This window comes from Kogia breviceps, chromosome 10, assembly GCF_026419965.1.
Source record: "Kogia breviceps isolate mKogBre1 chromosome 10, mKogBre1 haplotype 1, whole genome shotgun sequence".
Taxonomy (NCBI): Eukaryota; Metazoa; Chordata; class Mammalia; order Artiodactyla; family Physeteridae; genus Kogia; species Kogia breviceps.
Genome location: NC_081319.1, coordinates 19,787,501 through 19,806,597, shown reverse-complemented (window position 1 = coordinate 19,806,597; position 19,097 = coordinate 19,787,501). Strand labels below are relative to the sequence as shown.

At 45.4% G+C, this 19,097-nt stretch overlaps 1 protein-coding gene across 18 annotated transcripts in view; it reads right to left on the bottom strand.

Moving 5' to 3' along the window:
• The window catches only part of FOXP1 (forkhead box P1), a 602,646-nt gene that overhangs the window by 25,950 nt on the left and 557,599 nt on the right, over positions 1 to 19,097 (bottom strand). For all 18 annotated transcript variants that reach the window (XR_010842504.1, XM_067043615.1, XM_067043616.1 and 15 more), the window contains 2 exons: positions 17,523 to 17,610; positions 4,906 to 4,989 (listed from right to left, as the gene is read on the bottom strand). Coding sequence is in view for 17 of the 18 variants with exons in the window: in XM_067043615.1 (XP_066899716.1) it covers positions 4,906 to 4,989; positions 17,523 to 17,610 (172 nt within the window). In the remaining variant the exon portion in view is untranslated. The remainder of the gene's footprint in view (positions 1 to 4,905; positions 4,990 to 17,522; positions 17,611 to 19,097) is intronic.

The following is a 19,097-nucleotide window of genomic DNA, read 5'->3' as shown; positions in this document are numbered from 1 at the left end:
GTGGGGGACTTCACGAGAAACAGTATATAAACATCCCTTGTGTGTGTGCCGTGCTTGCGAATCTCTCTTTATGACGGCATCAACTTATTTCCCCAACTCAACAGCCAGGCTGCAGCCAGCAGCCCACAAAATCAGCCACTTCTTTAAGAGTTAAAAGACCCCCCTTTTGCGAAGCGGGGGGGCGGGGGGGGAGGGAACACACGGACAGACACTCTCTCTCTCTCTCTCTCTCTCTCTCTCTGTGTGTGTGTTTTTATTAGTAGCTAAAAACTATTTCCAAACAGTCCTAATTGCTACGGTCGGAGGAAACGAGAATGCGTGCAAAGGAAAATCTAATACTGCCTTTTGCTTCAAATAGCCAAGTTCCTGTGTTTTATAACATTTCCATAAAGGAGACAGTACCTACACTGTAATTACTTGCCCACCAGATCTGAAGGAATGTGGTTTCTCCAGCGTTGGGAGCTGTTCTCCGGTGGGCAGGAATATACCCTAAAGCAAAGCCTAGCTCTGACGTTCTCAGGACCACAGAATACGACTTACGGTATTTTCCTGACCTCATGATAGTGAACAAGTCTTTTTCAAAAATCCTTAACAACTTAATAAAGTATTACTACAGACATGCTTCTTGGTTGTTGTTGTTATTATTTTACCCTCTGAGTGAGGCCTCCCTCCAAGGACAAGCATTCACCCCCAAGCAATCCATTTGGGTGTTTACCTTGAGAACATTAACTGGTACTGAGCTTGGAACAAAAGAATACCATTCTCATTAGGACAGTTTGCGGTCGCCTGATTTTTCCCTTGTGCTTCTCTGAACACAGAAAAGAGACGCATCTTTAAAATCGCCAACATACAATACACGTGGCCATTCTGCACGAATGTCAAGTCCGCCTTTGCCCACTGTATGTCCCCCATCGCTAGAACGTACAGCTCTGTTCTGGTAAACTTTTCCAAGCAGGGGCCAGCCTTAATAAAATTCAAGGCTTCTAAGTAAAATTATGACAAACGAAAAGCTTATTTCAGCCGCTGTTGGCCATTCCTTTCCTTCCTCCACTCGGATCTTCTTCACACCCTTTCCCAGTTCCCTTCCTCAGAGACACACAGACACACGCACCTACCCTTAACCCGAGAAGAGAGTCACGAAACTCGCTTCTTTCCACTTCTTCCTATTCATCTTTTAGGTTTCACCTTAGAGGTCACTTGTCCCAGAAGTCTTTCCTCAAGCCCACCGTCTAGGGCAGCGGTCCACACACTCACTCACCCAGAGCACGGCTCACGCAGGGAGAGCCTGGGAGTGTGTCTTTGGCAGTTGGTCCCACGAGACCCCAAACACCTCGATGGCAGGGATGGTTCTGTCTGGTTTTACTACCCTATGTTTTCCGGTCACACGTCCAATAAATACTCATTGACGCAATAATTCGATTTTACATTCAGGAATTCTCTTCACGAAAACGGCGTGCACTGCAGTTTGAGTCCTGGGTATAATTACGAAAGGAAAGGTTTTTATCGGTTTAAAAGATTCTCAAGCAAGCAGGCGGAGATGTTATCGGAGGCACCTGCGGAGCAGGACCACCGTAAACCCCTATTCAGTTCCTCTGCACGCTTTCCAGTGGGAGTCGCGCTCAGACCCGCGCCTAAAAACTTGGGATTCTCCCGAGATGAGCACAGCCTCTCATTAGCCAAATGGGAACATGAGTGTTCCACAACAGCATCCAGCGAACACGTCCACGGGCGGCTGTCAGAATAATCCAAGAAAGGTTTTGGCAGTGAAATGGGAACTGCTTGGATGGCTGGACACAGCAAATGACACTTACCACCCAAATGGCATTTAGTGAGAAGCAACGTTTACAGCAAAGCATTCTATCACTTAGTGACTAAGGATTTTAAAATAAACACCAAGTTCCTTTTTAAACAGAAATGGAAAAAAGAAAAAAGAAAAAAAAAAAAAAAAACAACCCACCACTTCACAAACTTCCTGGCGAGACTCTAACGTGAGAGTCCCCAGCTAAGGTTAGATCTGAATCCCAGGGACTGCTTCCTTCAAATCACAGAGTCTAGAACGATACGCATCTGAACATACACTGTGCGTTCTATTATTTCAGGTGGAATACATCAATGACAGGCAAAAGGGAGTCTTTGGCACCTTAGAACCGATCATCAGATAACTGTATCCCTAAAGTTGAAAGCATCAAGGGTCTGCTCTATGTCTGTCCACCCCTCCCCTTTTGTGGGCAAAGCAGTAAAAATGTATGCAAAACACTACACGTCTACCTTTTATAATTAATTTCCCAATGCCTCACCTACACATATTTGAATAATTCCCGATTTATAAGATGGTATCTTTAATAAAATTTTCTATTTTCCAATGAATGAAAAGAAGGCAGGTTCTCTCTGGCAACAGAATGTCACACAATATCTGCTTGTCAGGCGCCAATTTTTACTTCTTACATGTAAGTTAAAGGATAAGGAATTTATAATGCTGCCTGTGAAGGGAACCACTTTTCATACACAAATGTGATCTTTTTTTTTTTTTTCCTTCCAAAGGGTAATACAACAGTCCATTTACATAAACTAATCCAAACAATCTATGTATTTGACAATGGCAAACCTCACACAGACGGCCTATTGTTGGTTTACATCTTGGAGTTCTTTATATTGGCTTGTAGCACTGCTCTAACTGTCAAAGGTTTGACTTGGACTCCAAATAAATGGTTATAGAAGTGCTGTGCAGCGATATTGGACTTCTTTGCAAAAGAAAACCTGCTGCGTATGAATTCAAAAGCTATTAATTTTTCAGTCAAAAATATTCGTGCCTATTTCTTTTAATAAAGAAATTCTGTGCTGAGCTACTAAGAGATAATGTTGACTAGTGGTAGAGAATTTTCAATAGAGCGGTTAAAAATAAATTTAGTAGGAGGTCCCCTTCGAAGTTATCATTTTCTAGCGTGTAAAACATTTTTTTAAATACTAATCGAGACAAACCTTCCTGCCCTGTGCATTTCCCCCGGGACTGCTTTTTCCTGTTTACTGGCTGCCTAACACGGGTCCTCATGGAGATTCCCAAGGGTCCCTTTTGTGGCCTATGTATATGGCGCTCCCTGCCGGCACCCAGCGCCCACGCTCGCTGAGTGCCCCGTGGGGTTTTGCAATTCCTTTTCTGCTTTTATCCCTCCTCCTCCTCCCAAGGAGCCTCACGATCCCAAAGGAGTATCTTATTCCTAGAGTGCGGAGTCCAGACGTTATTCTAGTTCTCATATTTAATATCTAACCTCATATCATTGTTTTTAATCCACGGAGCAAGGAGGGGATAATCTCATTCTCTCCCTTGTTGCTAGGTTTAGAGATGCAAACCCTTCAACCTGGGGAAAACCATCTCCCTAACCAACGACAACCATCTGAAGACTTCTGCAGAGTTTCCAGTTCCCTATACCCGCTGGAGAACTCAGTGGAGTCAGGCCAGGATCTTACCAAGTTGCTTAGCTGGGTTCAGAGTATTCCCAGGACCCTCCTTAAAAGAAGGGGTTGACAGGAATAGCACCGAGAGCACAGCTGACTACTGACTCCACGATACTGAATGGCCTCTCCCTGCCCCCCTTTCTCTCGGGTAGCCTACACATTGGGTCCTACAGCCGTTCACTGCAAAATACATGGAAACCAAGGGCTCTTCCCTAGTAAAAATGGATGTGCAAAGTGTTTAATGATTTTATGTCCTATATCTCAGTAATGTGTTCTGTTTCAGACATTAATTTTGTCTGCCAACTGCATCTTGGCAGGCTACCATATTTGCTGGGTTAATAGTCTGACTCCGTTTTATTTCTATCACCATAAATCATACATGTATGGGTGTATGTTTGCTTTATTTATAGGAAAAAATCAGTCAAAACAGATAAACCAATACTTTGCCATTACGCCGCATCACTGCATATTGATTAAAATTGCTGGTACTAACTATAGATTGTCAACGCTCAATTAATTTTCACACAGTGACTCCAAGCAAAAATCAAATAAAGGCAGTGTACCCTTAAATTTTACAAATCTTAAAAATCAAGAAGCAAAGCACTCTCCCTCTCTCCATTGTGAATAATCAGTTGAAGCTACTAGATTTTGAGAACTGTAAGTATACAAGAAACACCACTGTGAAAGCGATCAATTTGCAACAAGTAATGAGACCTAAGACAGGATTTGGGGTTCAGCTACCACGCTCCCACACTTCGATATCAACTGTCTGTGCTTGGTGACACTCTTGAAAGTCAAATAAAAGGGAACAAGGCAAGAAGTAAGAGGTTTCTAAAAGTGAACTGCAATTTCGGGGTACCATGTTTGGTCTCCTCACCGCAAAGGAGTAATTTTTGCTTCGAACTCTTTAGTAACCGTTAGATGTTCTCCGTAATTACAGCCTCTGACTATTCCGACAGTGTGTTTCCTCTTCCTTTCCTTTCTTGCAGTTAGACTGGACTGGACTATCCCTCACTCCTTTCCTCACACCTACTGCCTCTTGGCTAAACCACGCTGACGCGGCCTTTTTCCTCTGCTTTCCTGGTCTGGCTGACTTCTCTCTGTGTTTCCACCATTGAGAAATCAGAAAGATTGCTTGCTGTTCTGTTTTGTTTTCTTCCCTTCTACTGAGCTCTCGTAATATGTTTTAGTACCTTGGTGTAGCATCAATCATCCGTGCCAAAGAAGAGCTGATGCTGGGGCCTCGTGGCTAACGACTGTGCCTGAACCATCCCATATCTATCTCCCTAAATGCCCAGCCCGCTGCCCTCTTCATAAAAGGAAATCAGAACCAGATGGAGCTTAAGTCTTTCACTACTCAAAGCTGCCAGACCAGGAGATCCTCCGTCCTTGGGGTAGGGAAGCGGAGAAGAAATACTGCAGGGTTCCCCACAGGTGTCATTCAGTACTTACGGGCTGAGGGGCAGTTTTGGGTTCCGTAGACTTCACGTGCAGGTGGGTCATCATGGCTTGCAGGCGCTCTTTGTCTTTTGCAAGCTGGTAGGGAGAAGATGCTTTGTTATTTCTTTGAATGCAGATGCGTTACTCCTTTAACATCCCAAATGATACACATTCCAAATTACACTGTGGCCCCCCCGGCACGTGATAAAATGTGCATCACTGCTTAATCGTTTTGAAATCTATACGACCACTGCGAAACTCCGAGTGACTAGAGGTGTTAGTGTGCGATTTCTCCACACAAGCTGTGTGAGCCTTTAACTGGGAAGGCCTAGGCCTGATGGCACCAAGGAGTCCCATGTAACACAGACAGCTACGAGACAAAACCGGGCATCAGGCCTATGAACCAACCTGATTCATGAGGAAGCCAAAGGAGAATAAGCTAGGGATCTCAAAACTCGTAAATTCATCCGTTTTGGTTGTGGAGAAACTCCTAGACACACAGATACACTTACGCAAAATTAACTCCATCTTTCTTCACAGGGAGGTACAGGTGAAGACAGTACTGGCCAGCAACTTTGGCAAGGCAGGCAGAGAGCTACAAGGGCAGGCGAGGCCCCATTTTCAAGTGAACGCAGAAGAAGCTTACTCATTCATGGACTCAGTATGTGAGTACCTACTATGTGCTAGTCTCATCGTACCAAAACTTCAAGTCTCCTCATTCTATCAAACATTATCTTCTGAAGGCACATGAGTTTCTGATTGGATGTACGTAGTAGGCACTCAGATACTACTTGTTACATGCTGCCTTCTTTATGCCTGCCTTGGACTCTCTTTCATATACAATGGTATCTTTGATAGTTCAAGATCGTTGAGCATAGGGGACATATGATCATTATGTTTGTAAAAGAAGTGGGAAATGTATCCCCCAAAGGTACAGATACAGTTAAGAGAACAGCTGTAGAATTTGGGGGAAATGTAGAAGACATTAATATGAGGGAGAGGGGGGAGGGAGAGAGAGGGGGAGAGAGGGGGGGAGAGAGGGGGAGAGAGGGAGGGAGGGAGGGAGAGAAGGAGGAGGGAGAGATGGAAAAAAAAATCTTAATTCAGTACTTTTATAGACTATTTGTCCAAAATAATGCCTTAAAATTGGAGAGAGACACATTCCATCAATGTCACATAGTTAACATTAAATCTTTTAAATAACAATTAATTTTTTAAGTCTAAAATTATCTGCCCCCCTCCCAATCAAGTAAGACTCACATTTTTAAAGCAAAGTGTGTTTTAAGGGAGGGGTATGTTTCAGGAATTGGGGCAAGGCAGAGAAAAGGGAAAGGGTACAAAAACAAGAAAGAAAAAGCTTTCGGCTTATCCTAACTGGATGACTCAGTCTCAAGCCATATCGCATTTGATTTTTTTTTTTTCTTTTTATTCCCTTGTGGTTCAGGGAGGAATAAATTAAGAAGAAAGAAAGAAAGAGAAAAAAAAAAAAGCCTTCCAGTGTTAGCATTTATCTTTCAACAAACAGGAAATGAAAATGATACCATATTAGGAGCCACTTTATGCTTTATGTTCTTCACCCTCTGTTCTTTAGTCAGTTATTGAACAGCCAAATTCAAAGATGCTCTGAACACATAATGCTAAAGGAATGTAGTTTTCCAAAGTGGCTCAGTTAGAACAATTAAAATGTTAGCAATGGCATTTTTCTAGTTATTTGTTTTTTTTATGTAAGCGTCCTAAGTTTTTGCGACATTACAACTAAAACATTCTTAGATTAAGAAAAATGTTTTGTTTTAAAATTACCGTGGAGCACAGGAAAGGAGGCATACACGTCGTTCTTTTTAAAAACAAGAAGTAGTCTGTTGTACTGAACGTTACAAATTAAAGGGTGGGAGGTGATATTTACTGAAGAGTCTGATGAATATTAATCGTGACTTAATTTGGGGGTAAACACTGTTGACGGAGCAATTACGAAGACCATGTAGAAGGAAATCCAAATTCCCAGCACCAAAAGAAACCATCACCTCTCTCTACCTTCCAAATGTCTACCAGGCTGACCTTTTACTGATCAAAGGTGATAATACCACGTGGCAAACACACACCTAGAATTTGTATACCCAGCCACCTCCAGAACCCTGGTGGTTGACTGTCGTAGGGAATCTTTTCTTATTTTTCCATGTGAATATTACTTAGAATTCATCGTCCATTTTGAGAATTATCCGGGTTCCTTATTCTGCCTCAACCTCAAGTCTACCATCCTAGTTCTGCTTTACTATAAAAGATGGGCAAGGTTACAGGAAGAGGCAAAAATCCAAGTTTTTGTTGCTGTTTATGAGTGGAAACTAGCATGTCCTATATATTCTTGGAAGGGTTTTGGATTTTTATCATCCATAACAGCTCTAACTCAAGCTGTTTTAACAATTGAAGGAAAAAAAATCCACCAAACTCACCTTTGGGTTTTTTTTTTTTTTTTTTTTTTTTTTTTAACGCAAAATGGCTAAAATTTCACACCTAGTGAAACCACGCCCTCTGTCTCAAGTGCCTGTCTTGCATTTACAACACTCACTGGTGCTTCGAAAAACCTGCAGCTTCTTTAGCACTTTTTATGCCGTGAGCTCGCCGTCCCCATCAATTTTCATGGCATCCCTTCATTATTATAATATGGGAATACAATCATTTTAAATTAGCAAATATATTCCAGCATTCCCCCTACTGAATCCCATGACAAGCAAAGAAAAGGAGGATGGGAAATTCAGTCCAAAGCTCAACTAAAAATTCAGCTGACAAATTTACCCATCTTTTTATGTTGTGATATCCAGAGAGAACTGCCCTCTCAAAGCTTTCCCGGTGGGTACAGGAGTACCACCTAGCATAAAAGGAATGACAACAGGACACTGTGCAGTGTTTGTTTACATTAGCACGCTGGTGCACCAGCATTCTGCTGCGGAATGACAGCAGAGTCAAAAATGGGCTAAAAAGGACGTGGACCCAACCAGCGGACTTCGATGGATTTGAATCTGGGCTCTGCGACTCTGAGCACATTATGTAACCTTTTCAAGTGTTTTGTTTCTCCTTCTAAATATGGAATAATACTCTCTGAACTTTCAAGAGTTGTTTTGAGGATTAAATAAATTCTTGCACATAACAAGCTTAGCATAGAGCCTAGCTCTTCGAGAACGCTCAAAAAACCCTAATTCCTTCTCTCTCCCTTTTTTTTTTTTTTTTTTTAATAGGAAAGTTAAATCAGTCAAGTCTATCTAGACTTCTACAGGCTGAGTGTATGTTAGGAATCTGGATCAACATAACGGGTTCGATGGAGTTTGCAGCTGGGCCAACTGGGGAGAGAATTTTGATGTTTTAAAGAAGGGAACCAGAAGCGCAGGAAAGATAAGCCCATTTCTCATGGATTTACTTCCTTGCTTCTCACTGTATCTCTCCCTCGTCCTAGGCAAGTGCTTTTTCTCCCCTCGGCTGATATAGGTCATCCCCTTTTCTATTACCCATGGCCTCAGGTTAGGTTTTAGATAGAACACACGGGGCAGGACCGTACGTAACGGGGATCTCGCTCCAGACTTGCTGATAACTGCTGAAGGCCAGGGGCCCCGTGCACCCCCTTCAAAGATAAAAACTAAGGAGATTACGTTCATTCTTTCAGCAGAGAAAAGGGAACACGGCTTGGGGTTCACTGAACACAATCATCTTCTACCCTGTCGGGAGGACTAACCATTTTAAGCCCAACTTGGCGCTTCTCCACTTGTGAGAAAAGAAGTCTTGAAGTAAGCGAAGGATTTGGGATGTGGGGGGAAAATGCTGGAATTACTGAGGAGGGAGAGAAGAAGGGGCCAGGCCACTCATTCGATTTCACAGAAGCCCAGACGGCTGTGGCTATGTCAAGTCTTCGGGTCCTCGTGTCGTGTTTCACAGCTGGGGAAACTGAGGCTCACGGGGAGCACTTAGGCCGAGCTCGCGGAGCTGGAAAGGCGCAACGCTAAGGCTAGACTCCCGGCGACAGGATGCTTGGTCTGACCTTCCTACACCGCTGCGATCCCGGACCGCCTGGGACACTGCCTGGGAGCCCAGATCCCTGCCTCTCTCCCTGCGTCCATGCTGCCCTCGGTAGACAGAACCTTGGGCGGTGGGGGCAGCGTGGGACGTGCAGTGTTACCCGGGTTCCGAGGAGGCGAGTCCAGATTAGTCCAGTGCTGGGCCCCAGACTCACGGGGGGGTCTGACCTAATCTTGCGGAGCCCAATCCTCCAGGGGACAGACAAGGGCATAGGTGCTTCGGAGAGAGACCCCAAGGGTCCCAGTCTCAACGAGGTACACTGGGGAGACACCGCTCTCTTGCATGGACTGAGAGTGCCTCACGGGGAGGGGGGGCGGTCTAATTTCCTCAGCAGGTTTGAGTACAGTGACGGTCCCAACAGAACTGACGGAGGAAGAATGGATCTTGTCACCTGGGGTCTCTTAAGGGCGTACGATCCAAAGGAGAAGAACAAGCCAACAAAAAGGCGGCAACGGGAAGGAGGAGAAATGAAATTCTTCTAACCAAACTGAGTATTTACCAAATAGCTGTTTTCCAGCCACTCTCTCTAACTGTGGTCATTCACAGGCCTTCCCAGCTCGGTCTTGAGGGCCAACTCCAGCTCTCAGGGGGTAGGCAACCTACGGCTCATTTCACCCCAATCGGAGAATTTCCCGACTTTTATTGTATTCTGTCACCATCTTAACATTCCTCACGTTATTATTAAAGACTCTCTTGACATTTCAAGCAGACGCACACTGATACTCTGTCATAGTCTAGGAATTCTAATGCTCCTGGAGTAAAGCAGGATTTTAGACTATGAAAAAGCAGCGTCTTGGTTTTCCAAGGGCGGGGGGGATGTGTGGAAGTGAGACACGCAGAGACCCTGCGTCGCCTGGCCCCCCGCACGGAGCGGGGGCAACGTGAAGCTCTGATGCTATTAGGACTTCTCTTTCCCCAGCACCTCTGAGCTTATTCACAGAGAGTCACGAGGCTCTAGGAAGCCACCGCTGTGAGGAACTGTCCTGAGAACTGCTCTGCACGGGGTAAGGAAGGTCCAAAGGGGGACCCGTGACAGGTAATATATTTGCGCAAGTCCAGGAAGTTGAGGTGATTACAAACAGCCCCGCTGATGGTCGAGGCATCACAGGTGAAGCCCCCAAAGTCACTGATCTGTGTTAGGCTTACCGTCTCCCTCTGCTATGTGCAACTTGTGCACTTTTCTTTCTGCTGACATTTTCTTAGAGCTTACAGTCCTTGGGGTAGATGGATTTGGAAAACTTCAGAATGAGCCCGGTGTCGCTGAGCTCCAGCCCTGGCCCCGCTGCCACGGACTGCTGGGGAGAGAGCTCCTCGAGGCAGAGGACAGCGTGGCCTCACCAGCCAAGTTTCAAAACCCTCAGTCTGTAAGGCCTGGCTGTGTGCAAAGATCCTCATGGGGTACAGCAGAGCAAAACTTGCCACCCCAAAATGTCTCTCTGGCATGCAAATTATTTCGAGCTGAAAAGACTCAAGGCCCAAAAGACTCAGACACTTTGACCTTCCCCCCAGCTGCCTAAAAAGAATTCAGAGGGCCTGTCGGAACAGAGCCACCACCAGCAGGATCTGCAAAGAATATGGGCTAGGAGGTAGGGCGTGGGAGACTCGGCAGGGCCCAGAGATCAGAGTCCACTCTGTCTCCCACTGTCTCCTCGTGGTCCCACAAACATTTATTTACCAAACATTTACATGTCCATCTCCCTGTGAGGTGCCTTCCTCCCCTCTGAAGTCCCAAACCCCTAACACCCTCTTTTGTCTTTAGCTGAAGATGGTATGTGTGGTGAGGGTTCTGGCCATTTTGATAAGTGACTCGGTCTTCCTGGGTCACTCCCGTGTATACACGTTGCTACACTTTTGTTTGATTTTCTCCCGTTACTCTGTCTTCAGGTCAACTGAACTCAGAGACCAGCCAGAAGAACCTAGACGGGTGGACGAAAATGTGCTCCTCCCTAAAAGGGCCATGACGACCCCTGTGTCAAAAAGCCATACAGCAGCACTGAGCAAGCAAAGGAAGATGGGTTCCAAGGCTGGGCTACAATCCTAGGGCCTGCCCGTCATTTGCCATTAACTTTGGCCAAGTTAATCAGATCTTCTATACCTGTTTCCTCTTTTGGAAGCGGGGAGGGCACCGATTACTCCTCTGACTCTCGGAGGACAGTCATTGTTAAGGTCACCGTCCGTTCCGTTACACCTTCTCGAAGAGCAGGAAGAAATACTACATTAAACGTGCTCATTTTAATCATGCATGAGACACATACTGATTTCCGAAGGTGAGATTTGCCCTTGGAAACATGACTCTGGGGATGGTGGAAATAGGGTAGAATCTACTCACAGAGGGGTTGTGAGGATTCAGTGAAATGAAGGGTAAATGCACCAGGACAGTGCCTTGGCGATACGCTAGGAGCTCGATAAACATCCTTTCAAACGGCTTCCGAGCTCCTTTATGAAACAGTTACGAGCAGGATATGGGCAATCCACAGATCTCTTCTACAGCCGATGGATCCCAGTGGATTGTGAGGGTAACCAACTGATCCCAGGTGGCCCAGGACTGTCCTGGTTTGGAAACGGAAAATCCCGAGTCCCAGGAACCCCTAAGTCCCAGGTAAGCGAGCGAACTGCAATGGCTGCGCACCATCCCAGCCCGTGGAACGGAGAGATGAATTTTAAAAAGAACACAACATTCTCCCGCTTTCCTTCTCCCTCGCCTACAACCTAGGCATATTCTCAAGAGGCTCCTTTGGCCTGGAATGTCCTTGTCAGGAGCTCTCTTCCCTGACACCTCCACGTTACAGGAAGGAAGAACCTGCCTTACTTATCGATATCCAGGGCGTGCAATACACTCGTTAGGTGCTCGATGAACAGCGACTGAAAGGCATCAAGCGACTCATGAAGAGAAGGTCGGTACCCCTCCCCCCGCCCTCCCTGCCCGGGGCCAGGCACTGCATCCCCGTGGGCTGGGTGGCTTCTCGTCCCCTTGGCTGCTTTCGGGACTGACCTGAAAGGGTCTCGAGGCTGAGGGGTTGCAGGGAGCCCGTCCTGAGCCGTGTCCCCTGACACAAGCTGCGCCTCGGACACGATACGCAGGCCGAACCCCCCAGGCTCCTCTCTTCTCTCCTTCAAAGTCCATCTTCATACACCAAAGAGGCTGAGCTAAGGACTGAGCAAGGTCACGTGGTCACACAACAGATTAAAGAGAATGAGTACGGCCAGAAAACTGTATCTATACCATGAACGTCTCGGCTTTCCAAGACGGGCAAGTCCATCAGAAGACTGTTCTCGCTTGTCGTCTGTTAGCCTGGATGCTTTTCCCTTTTCTCCAAAATGGAATTCTGACCCAGCCACCGAGATACCCTATATCCCCAGCTCGATGGCTGAGCATCTCCCGTTGGAGTAAACCCGCATAGCTGGATGAATGTGGGTTGAAATCTGGGGGACTGTAGGCGCTCAGCTCTCCCGGAAGCTTCGGGTGCTTCCTTACAGCCCTGGCCATGGCGCTGCGGGGGTGGGGGAGGGGGTGGGGCGACCGTGTCTCGCAATGCATCCCCACTCCCCGTGTCTCTGCCCCTCCGTCCTGTGGGGGGGGGGAGCCTTATACTCATGACCCACGTAAGACCATGCACACCGACGGCGGGGACTTCCCCTCCGCTCCTAACTCATTTCCATGACTGCCTATCATCCAGAAGACTCTGGATGAGTCAGCAGAGAACATCGAACAGGTGAAATCTTAGAATACATCCCCTGACCTCAAAAAGGACGTTCCCTGTCCTCGCCCCAAATGATCTCTACGGGTGTCCGTCTGTCTTCATGTTAGGTGCGCCTACGTGCACAGTGTAGGATCTCACGTCACTCCTTGGCTTGCTGGTAAGCGTTGGGGTTAATCCCCATCCAGTCCATTGACAAATGTCAAAAAATTACACCCGCCTCTGTAATAATGAAATGCAGTTAGAAACATTCCAAAGGGCTTCAAATGCCCACTAAGATGCCTTTCTGACCACCGTCCCCCCACCCCCCCACCGGCCTTCTCTCTCAGTGAGACCAGCAACAGGGTGTAACGTGAGAACTGAATTAACCAACCTTTCTCTGTCAACAGGCTCTACAGAAGGAGTCCACTGCTAAGAAAACGTGCATGATATGTTTTGATACCTTCCGACTAGAACACAAACAAGACAGACGCATCTCACTCCCAGTGCTGCGGAGATAGGTCTAAGCCAGACGCCATAACCCACCATCTTGATTTCTGCCTGGTCGCTTGAACTCTGCCATGAGAATCTTGAAGGCTTTTCCTTTTGGTTCGAGTGCAGTGTTGTACACAGAGCACCGTAACGGGAACCACGGCCAACCACAGTATCCTCCAAGGGGAACAATGGTGACTTTTAAAAAATTGCATAAAACTCTTGAGGGAGGTTTGACTGTCGGTAAGAAACGCAAGGGCGTCCTGTTTGGGGTCAGAGTTGAGGTGTCTGGGGTTTAGATCTGGGGGCTGGCAAGACACACGGGACAGCACTCCAGCCGTTTTCCCTGGCTTTGGTCACGTCTGGGACTGACTCTGTCCTCCCGAATTCTCCAGTGGCATCCTTTCACAGTGATTCTCCAGGGCGGACATAATGAGCCTCTGTTGATCTCTACTGTAAGATCCAGTTTGGGCTTACTGGGTTTGTTTTTACAATGGGGGTGCACGTGTGACCTCTCTCCCAGACGTGAACACCAGAGGCCTCAGGACTGCTCTGCAGAGAGAGTCTGGGGGTGGTGGTGGTGGTCTCATCCTACTCTAATAACAGTGATCACCCTTTGGGAATACGCGCAGGCCTTCATTGCTCTTTCCTCTAGTGCTAAAGGGGCACAAACGGTTTTCCCATTCGAGTTAATAAATGGTAATCGTGTAACAGACTTTGAGATACTTGGAGGTTCAGGTATTTCCTGGACCGGGAAATGGCTTCTTTAAGGGAAACAGAAGTAGCCCTTGGCTCAGTCATAGATACAGGGCATGCCCCATATATCAGTCTGCTGTTGGGAGAACCAAGAGGTGACGGTGGGTGATGCCAACGGGAAACGAAGACAGACAGGCTGCTGAGACACAAGAACACCCTTTCCACGTAGCCTAGCTGCTGCACGGACCTGGCTTCCCCAATACCTCGGGTTCTCTGGGCACGAGGATGATTAGTTAAGTCAATTAAAAAGTACCCTTCCAGACATGGGTGCACGAAATGGCAACTGGAAATACAAACATCAGAGAAACAGGAAGCCTCAAATGGGTCTGGCTGTGAGTATAACTGTACTTTGCCCCAAACTCTCCCAAACAGGCCAGGTCTGCCACCCAAAGAGTCTCCATCTAATCCTTGATAAGGGCATCGAGCACAGAAAACTGCTGACATTTTCTTGTGCATTTCATCCGATTAAATATCTAATGGGTAAAATCTGTTAGGGTTTGGCCCTTATCTAGCATTGAAAGTCTCTCTCGAGCACGCTTCTGATGTTTTCAAGAACTCATTGGTGTCAGCGAACACTACCCAATGAATGAACAGTGCCCCTGGAGGGCTGTTGATTTATTTATAGTCTTTTTTTTTTTTCCTAGAGTATAAGAACCAGGAGGGCAGCCCTATCCATTTCACTCACTCTTATACTCCTCAGTGGCTCCAACAAGGCTCCTGCCATGTTACAGGCTCCGGGTAATGTTTGCTAAACGCATGAGTAGACAAATGGATGCATGAATGAATACCCCTCAGCCAGCTAGCTCTCCACGACCCCCAATATCGGCAAGTAAAATAACTGCCCTTGGGGGAACCTGACCGATGTGGTGACGAGACTGGTTTTACAGACCAAGGCAAAGAGGGATGAAGTGAGAAGGGGCGAGCCGACCTTTAGGGAGCCAGGAACCTAAGGGAACAAGCTGCTAATAATGTGATGCAAATTGTTTTCTTCTGCTCCTCTAGATCAGGAATTGCTTGGGAAACTTCTTCTGCAAGGGCCAGCCAGATAGTAAATATTTTCAGCTTTGCAGACCATAGCGACGCTGTTGGAATTACTCAACTTTTCTGCTGTAGAACACAAGCAGTCACGGATAATGCGTAAATCAACGGGCATGGCCGTGTTCCAGTACAACCTTATACGTGGACGCCGAACTTCGCGTTTCATATAATCTATTCATCGTTTGATTCTTACCTCCCCTACCCCAACTATTCAGAGTGTAAAATCCTTTCTCAGCTCATGGGATTCGGCCCAGGGCCTGTAGTTTTCCAACCCCTGCTCTCGACAAGCACTGTGTCATCGTTGCAGCAACGCTCTCAAGCTTGGAAGAAACTGAACTCTTCAGAATTAGCCCTGCCTTCTTCCATTAAAACAGACTCGCTAGCAGAGATGTTATAAGGAACATCACCGGTTAACTGCCCCATAGTAACTTCTGGCCAGGTGATCATCTCTGATTCCAATCAAAAGTTGAAAAAAACCTGCCTTGGGTTTGATGTAGGACTGGAGGATGAAGGGAAATCTATGACTACATGAAATCCACAAATAATCCAAGAGTCCTCATATCGGTCTGTACCACTCCCAGGCCACAGGCGCCAAAACTCAACATTAAAGCTGCCAGAAGATAACCACCTGACTTACTGACCATCTCACTCCTTTCCTTCTCCCACCCGCTTCCTGTGGAGAGTGAGGAATAGTGAATAAAATAGATAGTCAGTTCCCGAGCAGTTAACAGTGGCCCCGCACTCAGATTTGCAGTCTGGAACGCCAAGCTATGGGAACCATTACCTCTGGTAAACAATTTATTCTAGCTGATCATTAAAAATTTAATTTTATCAATTAGATACATAAATGCAGGAACTTGGATCACTTTATACACACCACCACTGAGACATATAAATTCAGGTAGCCACAGCCATGGAGTCTGTTTTGTTCAACCCAATTCTTTAAGGGCTTCCTATGCTTCAACCGCCAGTGAACTCTGGGGGTGAGATTAAATATACTCCTTCTTTCCTTCCCAATAAACGTGCTAAATTTAAACAAGTTTCCAAAGACTTATGTAAGAATCTGGGGATTTTACGATGCGCCCTTTGCCTGTATAAATATCCCACTGTCCTAATAAGTTCATATCTGCAGTCTGAATGGAAAAATATTAACTACGTAAAGAAAATAACTTTTGAGACATTCTGACTAAAAATAAAATGTGATTTGTCATATAAGATGATAACTAATTTAAAAAAAAAAAATCCTTTCTATCCTGAAAGTCAAAACAAAAAGTTTAAGTGTGTTTTGGCTGATTTTTCTCTGCAACTATTTGAAGCTGTAAATGACTTAACTCAGTAAAATTCCAAATGTAATTATCTTCTGTACTTAGCCTAGGGCTCTCCATATATCTCGGCATTGCTGTCTTGCATACAAAATAGGCTTTTCGATGGCTGGTAACAATATAATGTACAACATTGTTTTAATTCCCCGAGTCGCCTAACCTCTTGCCTACACTGAACCAGCCAGAGGAAGAAGCCACAGTGAGTCATCAAGCACTCGAAAGCATTCTGGAACTCGGCTGCATAAATGGGTGTGTAGGGTCAGCCTTTTGCAATTGTACATTTTAATAATCTCCATTTCTGACCCGATTTTTACGTTTAGAAATGAATTTTCTATTAATTATACCAAGGAGGGAATTACTGTTAAAATATGGTGGGGTTCATCAACAAGCTCCATCAGGAAGTAGAACCCACACTTACAATGCCCCTCACCCAAATGTGATCCACAGGAACATTTGCTGAAGTTAATTTTCTGTAGTCATAAAGTACATTCCTCGTGGCCCAGTGAATTTGCAAATACAAGATTCTCTCTCTCTCTCTCTCTCTCTCCCCCCGCCCCCATACACACACACACACACACACACGTATCTATATACATCTGATATCCACATGATATATATTATATATACCTAATATGTGTTTATATGTATGTGTGGGTGTAAGTGTACATATTTAAAACGTGTCCAGTGAACTCTCCACTGTTCTCAGTGATGGAGAGAAAAAGGGGACAATGAAAAATCAGGCACGAACCCACATATAGTTTCTATTTTAACTCTGGAGAACAGCCTTGCATGTGTGCTGGCTCGCCCCGTCTTGCCCACACGCTCACGTGCTCGCTCGCGCTCTCTCTCTCTCTCTCTCTCTCTCTCCATTCATTCACTCCCCATCTCTCTCCCCAGCTTGTCTTCCTAACTTCGGGTTGATAATATTAGCAACGGAGAGGGCTTAGACCAACAACAGATAACCAGAAAAGTTAAAAGGAGAAGAGAGAAGGGAGGTAGAGCGAGAGAGAGGGATGGAAGAGCTAAAAAGCAGAGGCTGAGGGTTGGCGGCATAATACTTTGAAATGTCTGAGCGGCAGCGCCCAAGAATGAGCTGAAGCTGAACCTTCCCAAAGAGAAAAGGAAATAAAATACAGTAAAATAAAATAATAAAGAGAAAGGACAACAACAGGTTTTGCACCTTCCATTCAATAATGAGTACACAGGAACTCATTACAGAACACTACAGAAATTTGGAAGTGGAGGAATACTGAGGTAATATCAAAAATAAATGTGGTTTTACCTGTAGCTCTAACTGCTGTACAACCTGCATTTGTACTCTACATTGGGCTGTACTTCTATCGTCCAGCGCATGCTCACTGTTGAGATGTCTGCAACAATACATAGAAAATCATTAAGTGAAATGGAGAAACAAAAAGGAAAAATTAAGTTACCAGGATGTTCACGCATCAACGAGGCAGTGGGTCTAAGTTCACAGTGGATCACAGTCCTGCCGAGGGCCTGCCCTTTTCCGTCCCCACCACCAAAAACTGTTATTACGGATAATTGAGTACACTGTTAGCACCGACATAAAAGGCTTCCAGGGAGAAGTTCTGCAGGGCAACCGGAGACAACCGTTTATGCATAAATAAGAAAATGTAAGAAATTAAGTCGAGGCTGGCATTCAAGACCACCTCAGTGGGTAGAAATCTGAGACAGGGCCCACTAGGTATTTCAGAATAGCCTAATTTGTATGGGTCTGGATATGAGCGTTTGTTCACAAGAAAACTGAATTCATGTAACTGATGACACATCCTTATATTGAAATGCATAAACATGAACGTCAGAGACGGCAAGGGGTGGAAAAGCAACCTTAAATGTATGAAATCTGCAACATGAACCTACACATGCAAATTATATGCCAGTGGTGGGGGGCAGGGATGCAGACGATTCTTGCAAAGGGAAACTCTGCCTGCGTTCTGGGCCGTGCAGGGTCTGGACATCCAGTACAGAGATGATTCAGGCCGCCTGCTGAGGATGCCTGTCTTGTGGTCCTTTTACTATGTATTAGATTTTCCAGCAGGGAAAAGGCTAACGAACTGAAAATTTCAATGAGTTTTACCGTGTACACGGGAGCTCCGGTAACCAGAGGGTTGGATCAAAGCCTAAAATCTGAAAACCAAAAACTCCTGTATCCATATTACTCAGTCCTTTCTTCTGAGTGCTCCATAATTATGTACAAAGAGATCTGCTTCACATTCTATTAACAATATTTTCATGACATTGAGGACCCGAACACAACTTGGATTTGAGAGAAAATTACCAAAAACTTTAATAACAACAGCAACGATAATCGTAGGGAGAGTTGGTTCTTAAGACTTCTTCAGGGTGACACCCTGTTTTCAACTGCTTTTTCCAAATGTGGTTTAAATAAGAAATTGAGAGCCCACGTCTGCACCCTTTCAAAGCAACTAAATAAGTAAACCAAACATCCGCCTAGAGCACTTAACAAGGTAAAACGGAGCTTTACTCCTTGTTGGAATGACTTTTGCCTTAAAAACAAAATGAATACAAATTCTGGTGCTCTTCATACTTATTTATATTCCCCCATCCAATTAAGATTAAAAAAAAAAAAAAAAAGAAGGAGCCAAGAGGAGACATTAGGGTGAACGACAGTACTGTACCGGTAAGTTCCTCCCTCCAATCTTTGCCCCGAATAATGACTAGAGTCGATTCTGTTTAAAGAGTAAATGAACAAACAAATAGAAGCCCCACAAGGAAGGCCTAGCTAAGCACTTTCCCTGGCTGCTCACTCACCTGGGGTGAATAATATGTTACAACTTGCTTTAAAAAAGAAAACAAAACAACACCGTTGTAG